At 40.0% G+C, this 7,932-nt stretch overlaps 1 protein-coding gene across 1 annotated transcript; it reads left to right on the plus strand.

Annotated features, from left to right (window-relative positions):
• Positions 1 to 3,983: 3,983 nt before the first annotated feature.
• Positions 3,984 to 5,758, plus strand: LOC108366939 (cleft lip and palate transmembrane protein 1-like protein). Its single transcript, XM_017621432.1, has 4 exons — positions 3,984 to 3,995; positions 4,046 to 4,180; positions 4,248 to 4,709; positions 4,762 to 5,758. Exons 1-4 carry the CDS (start codon positions 3,984 to 3,986, stop codon positions 5,521 to 5,523), a joined length of 1,371 nt encoding a protein of 456 aa, XP_017476921.1. The 3' UTR covers positions 5,524 to 5,758.
• Positions 5,759 to 7,932: the final 2,174 nt, after the last annotated feature.

The raw sequence follows: 7,932 nt of genomic DNA on the forward strand, positions 1-7,932 counted from the left end.
ACAACAACAACAACAACAAGAAATTTTTAGTTTTGTAGGACACGAAATCTCTAATAGTTTTGCCAATCAAGAGAACGGGATTTGAAATTGCCCTATTTTCACTGAATTTTAGGTTTCGGTCGATTAATTGCAGTGCCTTCACCATTTCTCGTTTTTCCTCCACTGGGAGCTCATTATCAAAAAAAAACACTAAAGCAGTTGTTGTTGTTGTTGTTGTTGACAACATTTTATTGAATTTGGCTTCGTGAATAAGAATTAGAGTAGCTACTGGGCCCCCTTTTTATGAAATGATATCGCACAAAATTTCTCTTCTTCTTGTTTGTAAGATACACTAAAAATAGTCAAATAGCCGNCACTAAAGCAGTTGTTGTTGAAATTGTTGGTGACAACATTTTATTGAATTTGGCTTCGTGAATAAGAATTAGAGTAGCTACTGGGCCCCCTTTTTATGAAGTGATATCGCACAAAATTTCTCTTCTTCTTGTTTGTAAGATACACTAAAAATAGTCAAATAGCCGATTTGTGGCGTGCGGCTTAATGTTGTCACACCTAGAGGAGGGACCTACAGTTTTACGCTGACTCCGAACGGCGTTTGTATTTCAATGAGAAGCTGTTTTTCTTGGCAGCAATACATTCGGAGGTTTGCCATTGCCTGCCGAGGGGCGGCCGCTGTTAAGAAAAAACCTTTTTTCTAAATTTTTTTTGCGAATGTTGCTTTGACCAGGGCTTGAACCCAGGCTCTGCGGAGTGGAAGCATGCACTGCTTACCACTACACCGGATAGCAATGCCCTGACATTCTAGGGTGGTATCCCTGTGGTCGATGTCTGCTTCGATAAGACGATACTGCACGGTATGGTGCGTGATGAATGCTAAGCCACCACCATTATCTCGTTCGCGATCTCGACGGTGCGCGTTGCATCTGGCGCAATTCAACAATGTTGAATTTCTGTGCATATTCGTCTCTTGGACCGCAGCTATCAATATACCATGCCTTCCCATGAAGATGGTTATCTTCTCGATCTTGCTCTGTAGTCCGTTACAGTTGAATTGAAGGAGCTTCATGTGGTTCGGGAGACGTGTTGTTATGCGTGGTGTGAGGGATGTGTGTTTCCTTTCCGCCATTGGCTGTGTGCGCTGATGTGGAGGGTGCCGCCCTGTGGTGGTAGTGGGTGCCGNACACTAAAGCAGTTGTTGTTGTTGTTGTTGTTGACAACATTTTATTGAATTTGGCTTCGTGAATAAGAATTAGAGTAGCTACTGGGCCCCCTTTTTATGAAATGATATCGCACAAAATTTCTCTTCTTCTTGTTTGTAAGATACACTAAAAATAGTCAAATAGCCGATTTGTGGCGTGCGGCTTAATGTTGTCACACCTAGAGGAGGGACCTACAGTTTTACGCTGACTCCGAACGGCGTTTGTATTTCAATGAGAAGCTGTTTTTCTTGGCAGCAATACATTCGGAGGTTTGCCATTGCCTGCCGAGGGGCGGCCGCTGTTAAGAAAAAACCTTTTTTCTAAATTTTTTTTGCGAATGTTGCTTTGACCAGGGCTTGAACCCAGGCTCTGCGGAGTGGAAGCATGCACTGCTTACCACTACACCGGATAGCAATGCCCTGACATTCTAGGGTGGTATCCCTGTGGTCGATGTCTGCTTCGATAAGACGATACTGCACGGTATGGTGCGTGATGAATGCTAAGCCACCACCATTATCTCGCTCGCGATCTCGACGGTGCGCGTTGCATCTGGCGCAATTCAACAATGTTGAATTGCTGTGCATATTCGTCTCTTGGACCGCAGCTATCAATATACCATGCCTTCCCATGAAGATGGTTATCTTCTCGATCTTGCTCTGTAGTCCGTTACAGTNGCGTTGCATCTGGCGCAATTCAACAATGTTGAATTTCTGTGCATATTCGTCTCTTGGACCGCAGCTATCAATATACCATGCCTTCCCATGAAGATGGTTATCTTCTCGATCTTGCTCTGTAGTCCGTTACAGTTGAATTGAAGGAGCTTCATGTGGTTCGGGAGACGTGTTGTTATGCGTGGTGTGAGGGATGTGTGTTTCCTTTCCGCCATTGGCTGTGTGCGCTGATGTGGAGGGTGCCGCCCTGTGGTGGTAGTGGGTGCCGTCGCAATTGGGGTTTGTAACCGTGCAGCGCAACACGGGCCCTCGAAGTTCATTGTCCAATCTCGAGTGATGCACAGACCTGAACATGCCCTAAACTGGCACCAGGTAAGGCAGGTGTTGCACGTGACTAATGTCACGTTACGGAATATCCTGGTCTGACATACCGTGCACATTGTAGGAGGAACAAGGAGTTGTTGGCGGCGGCGTGTGGGTGGTGGTGCNTAACCGTGCAGCGCAACACGGGCCCTCGAAGTTCATTGTCCAATCTGGAGTAATGCACAGACCTGAACATGCCCTAAACTGGCACCAGGTAAGGCAGGTGTTGCACGTGACTACTGTCACGTTACGGAATATCCTGGTCTGACATACCGTGCAGATTGTAGGAGGAACAAGGAGTTGTTGGCGGCGGCGTGTGGGTGGTGGTGCGGCTGTGTCTGTTGTATGGTCTGTCGCGGTTGTGGTGTGGTCTATTGTGTTGTTGTGTTTTGGTGCTGTGGAGTTTATGTTGAGCTGCTCAAGTGGACTGTGGTTAGCCGTGAAGGCTGCTCTGTTTGGGCAGCAGGGGACCACAAATGATGCCGTCCACTGTCGATAAGTCCGTAGGCCTTGACTGCGGTGGAGTTGTGGTGTAGTCGTCTCTGGCATACTCAGCGGCCCTGTGCAGAAGTGTACGTAGCAAATGTAGCCCTATGGACGAACAACTTCTGAGATACTTCGCCGCCCTAAACGGGGTTAGATCGCCGAAACAAAAGCCCTGGGTCGGGTAAAACCCGAGTCATTCCGGTACGTAGAACCGGCTGTCGTGGGAACGGTCAGTTCAATTTATGATCCGCTCTGTTTGGTTTGTGGCACTGATAACACAGGCCAACAAAAATGGGAAACAATTTTGTAACATAAAATGTTAAAGCTGTTTTTAATAGACTTTTTCATGCTGATTACGAATCCGTAAGTAAAAAGTTTCCATCACGTCCAGATTTTGAGAAAAACGTGGTCAAAGTATCAAAAAATCGCGTTTTTTGCAATATTTGAGAAGCTCTAGCAAAAAAACAAAAGGTGTTAGAACCTTACACTTCGGCTTAAATTAAAGCTAGAACTCTCGACTGAAAATACCATTCGTGCACCTTGGCTTGATGATCACTGATAGTCATTTATTGAACAATAACAAAATACTGGAGTATTGGAAAGAAAATTGTGCTGTAAGTGACCATCAAGTCAAGTTTGTTTAACTGAATATTATTTCATTTAAATACACTTTTCCGCATTTAGTGAGTTCATTTTTATAATTTCGTCTTCCTCGTGTTAGTAGTATAAAATTAGTGCTGCCAACCCCAATAAGAATGATCTAGACCGTTTCCGTGAGAAATGATCGTGATTGGATAACCCAAGAAAACACAACTGTTGGCATTGTCTACTGTCTTGCAGAAATATTCGACCCTCGAAAAACGACTCGCACTCGACACTGCTCTCGCAATGAGGCTGTATTTTTTTAAATTTCGTAGCCACTACTTTTAATGAAGTCTAGCAATGTTAACGGTAATGAATATAGTGTTCTGACTGAAAATATGGTTTAATACATTTATAACTAAGTCCTATTACTAACTTAAATACCAAATGAGTGTCCGGCATGCGGAGTGACACCCCATGACTCGTAACATCTCTTCGTATGCCCGGAAAACCCCTCAACCCTAACGCCGACCCTATTGAGGCTTCTTAGCGCTGCCGTTAGTGGAACATGACGACAACGACTGAGATATTAACCGATCTGGGCGGGGTTGTTGTAGCCGCTACAACAACAACAAACTTAAAAAAACGTTTTGGGTTTTCGCTTTCATGAATTTCTGCCATAGAAATGCCCATATGTGTATTTTAATATTTTGTTCGGGCTTTTTTAATCCCTATTGTAAAATATAGGTGGTGCTAGCATTAAAAGGGGAGCCATTAGACTGGAGAACATTAAGACGAGACGGGCCAACGGTAATACTTCCCACCAGGTTGACAGAGTATACCACTCCTCGAGTAGAAGCATTTAATTTGTTGGGCGATAGCGTAAGTTCTTGTTGTTTAGTATTCTTTTAACCAGGATAATCAAATAATTTGTTGATATTATGTACAGAAAGATAAAAGCCCAAAAAACTACAACAATAAGAAAAACCCAAAACAGAGTAGTGACTATGTGTATGCAATGAGGCCAGTTACACATATTATGTCACAGGTGCACGTCAATTTGCTTACCGACAATATATCACTATCGAAAGCAGATGTTCCTCCAGAGATGGCAAGACTTATCCAGATTAATCGCAATCACAAAATAATGCCAATCTTAAAGACTGATTTTTTTAATACACGTTTAAAAAATTTGGTAGAAGTTACCAAGAATACCACCGAGTTCAAAATAACATTTCATTATACGCCTATTGGCATCGGAAAATTGCGTTTAATGCTAATGGTCGAACATACTATGCAAATGATGGAGACGATAGGATTCTCCAAGAAGGATATAGATGAATTAAAGGGTATGTTTTCTGACACGAATGCTTACCTTCTCTGCGGTACTATATTTGTTGCCAGTGTACATGTAAGTAATAAATCGGCTAACACTATTTTTACTAATTATTATTTTCCCCTAGCTACTCTTTGACTTCCTATCGTTTAAGAACGACGTTATATTCTGGCGGAGAAAAAAATCGTATGAAGGTCTTTCAACGCGTACGACTCTTTGGCGTGCGTTCTCTCAAATTGTGATATTTCTGTATTTACTGGACGAGAATACATCGATGTTAGTGCTGATCCCTGCAGGACTTGGTGTGGTTATAGAGTTATGGAAGTGCAAAAAAATATTGAAACTACAAATAGGCCTCACAGGCTTGCAAAGAATGCAGTCAAAAGATCTAGAAACAAGCAGAAGTGCGGAAAAGAGAACCGAAGAATTTGACAAAGAAGGAATGAAATATTTAAGTTATTTATTATATCCTTTGTGTATCGCGGGTGCTGTTTATTCTCTCTTGTACCAACCACATAAAAGTTGGTATTCTTGGACTCTGAATTCTCTTGTTAATGGAGTCTATGCTTTTGGCTTTCTTTTTATGCTACCCCAATTATTTGTTAACTATAAGCTAAAGTCAGTTGCAGCCCTGCCATGGAGAGCTTTTATGTATAAGGCATTCAATACATTTATAGATGATTTTTTTGCTTTCATTATTACTATGCCCACGGCTCATAGAGTGGCCTGCTTGCGTGATGATGTTGTATTTTTGATTTATTTATATCAGCGTTGGCTTTATCCAGTGGACAATAGTAGATTAGATACCGGACTTGCAGTTGAAGAAAATACCCACACTGATGAAGCTATTCATTCTTCACAAATTGCAAATGACAGAAAAAATAAATAATAAATTCATGGAATATGTACATGGCGCAATAATTCCACCATGGAATATCCCAGCAAACACAGTCTCTAACGTTAGAGAAATTTGGATTTCTTCATTAAATAACTAGGGTACTTATCTAATCATTCTCAAGTCGATGACGAAGTTAGAGTACTACATTCGAATTCGATTCGAGAACGATTAGAGAAACAACGCAAATTCAACTAATTGTAAATAAGCAATATTCCAAATGAATGAGTCATAAGGTTTAAGTTCAAATAATTCATTATTATTTTATTGCAAATGCATTCAACACAAATTTTACAAACAAAGCGTGTTTTTTATTAAAGCAAAAGAGCAGTTTGAAATTCACATTCGCATCTCATTAGAGATCAACATTAGAATTCGATTAGAGAATTAATATTGGGTTGGGTTTAGTAGCGGTCCCAACTATTTCGGGCTATTCCGTCCAAAGGGGTGGCCCGATCCAAAAAAAATTCCACACACTTGTAGTCAAGGGTCTACACATTATTTTAGAACCTACTTTTGTAATTTTTGGTCCGTAATTTATTTAGAAATTTGGTTTGAATTATGCTCTTTTTTTTGTAAAATTCTCACTGGGGCGGTAGCCCCAGGTTTACCACGCAGAAAGGGAATTCTAGTTACCTCATCCTTTCCCAAGGCTACATCACTGGGGCGGTAGCCCCAGTTGGTGCCCACCAAAAGGAGAATTCTATTGGGTAAGGGTTATAATCCTAAAGCGCGGCCGAAGGCCTCCTACGCAGAAAGATGGTCTATGCTAAAATAGTATCACATCGAGGGCTTATATTCAATACTCTCTATCTGCAATTTTCATGAAAATTGGTTTTTGATGGTAACGTGAGCTCTTATTTATCTTTCAGCCCTGACAATAATGTTAAACTTAAAATTTAGCTTTAATGGTATTATATGTTCATTTCGAAAAATCCACTATCTGCAATAACATTTTGTTACAAGAGCAAAATACTCTATCTACACAATTTTGCAGGAAAATTGTTTTCATTAGCAATTTTTGTGGCAGGTCAAATAAAGACTGGGTAAGTTACAAGTGCCTATGTATGTATGTATGTATATGTTACCGGTAAAATCCGATCTTAGGTCAAACTAGTTTGCCCCAGGCTTAACTAGTTCTACCTAATGGGATATATCTGTCCAATCGAAACCAAATTGGATACAACAATCTTGTGGACTGCGTAGCTTGTGTTGGACTGATAAGAGTTTATTTATTTATTTATTTATTCATATCTAGTAAATCTAGAAATACATGATTTCTTACAGACTACTACAAAAATACTTAACGATACAAGTTCAAGCTTAACTATATAGTTCATTCAATGATAATTTAAACAATTTCTTAATAATAATAATAATAGATTGGCGCTTACACATTTGTTAGTGTTTGGCCGAGCTTCACAATTGCTTAGGCGACGAGAAATCAAAGGCCAAAGAATTTGAGATTTGATTAAATTCTTTCAATGCTCTATGAATCGGAGCATAGGATGCATAAAACGTCCGGACTCGCTCCAGAAAGAATAAATCATTGCTCCGCAATTTTCTTTGTGGAATGTAAAAATAAATGCGCTCTAAAAGAAATGGACAATCAATTTCTCGACTGATAATATCAAAGATAAAGCAGAGTGAAAGAACACTCCGTCTATTTTGTAAAGACTTCAAGCATATTAAAGCACATCTAGCATCATACGAAGGAATCGGTTCAGCAAAGTTAAGCGATCTGAGAGCAAAACGAAGAAAATTCTTTTGAATTCGCTCAAGTCTATTAATGTGACAAAGGTGATATGGCCTCCATATAAAGACCGCATATTCTAACTTAGATCGTACAAGCGAGGTAAATAGTAATTTTAGGGTGTAAGGATCAGTAAAGTCTGAACCAAAGCGCCGAATAAAGGCAAGTGTAGAATATGACTTAGAAATTATATAATTTAAATGACTCAGAAATAGGAAATTTGAATCAAAATTTACTCCCAGATCAGAAACTTCATCCAAAGTGGTGAGACGTGATTCCTTAATTAAGTATGAAGTAGCCAAAAACTGCCTAGACTTAGAAAACGTTATGTGAGAACACTTCCGAATATTTAGCTGAAGGTGATTTTTATCACACCATGCCACAACGTTATTGAGATCTGACTGGAGCTTAGCTGAATCAGATCGACTTGAAATTGTTTTAAAAATTTTTAAATCGTCTGCATATAAAATAAATTCAGAAAATTTAAAACAATCAGATATATCATTAATAAAAATGATGAAGAGTAATGGACCCAGAATACTGCCCTGAGGGACACCAGAAGAGGCAACAAAAGGTTGGGAAGAAACATTATCAACAACAACTACACATTTACGACATGAAAGGAACGACTTTATCCATTTTAAAAAAAT

This window comes from Rhagoletis zephyria, unplaced genomic scaffold (assembly GCF_001687245.7).
Source record: "Rhagoletis zephyria isolate East Lansing unplaced genomic scaffold, Rhagoletis_zephyria_1.1 Rzeph_scaffold_02459, whole genome shotgun sequence".
NCBI classification, from domain to species: Eukaryota; Metazoa; Arthropoda; class Insecta; order Diptera; family Tephritidae; genus Rhagoletis; species Rhagoletis zephyria.

Excerpts from the sequence above, each read along its gene's own strand:
- LOC108366939 (XM_017621432.1), top strand. Across the intron at positions 4,181-4,247 it reads TTAATTTGTTGGGCGATAGC|AAAGATAAAAGCCCAAAAAA; the intron begins GTAAGTTCTTGT and ends TATTATGTACAG. Across the intron at positions 4,710-4,761 it reads TATTTGTTGCCAGTGTACAT|CTACTCTTTGACTTCCTATC; the intron begins GTAAGTAATAAA and ends ATTTTCCCCTAG.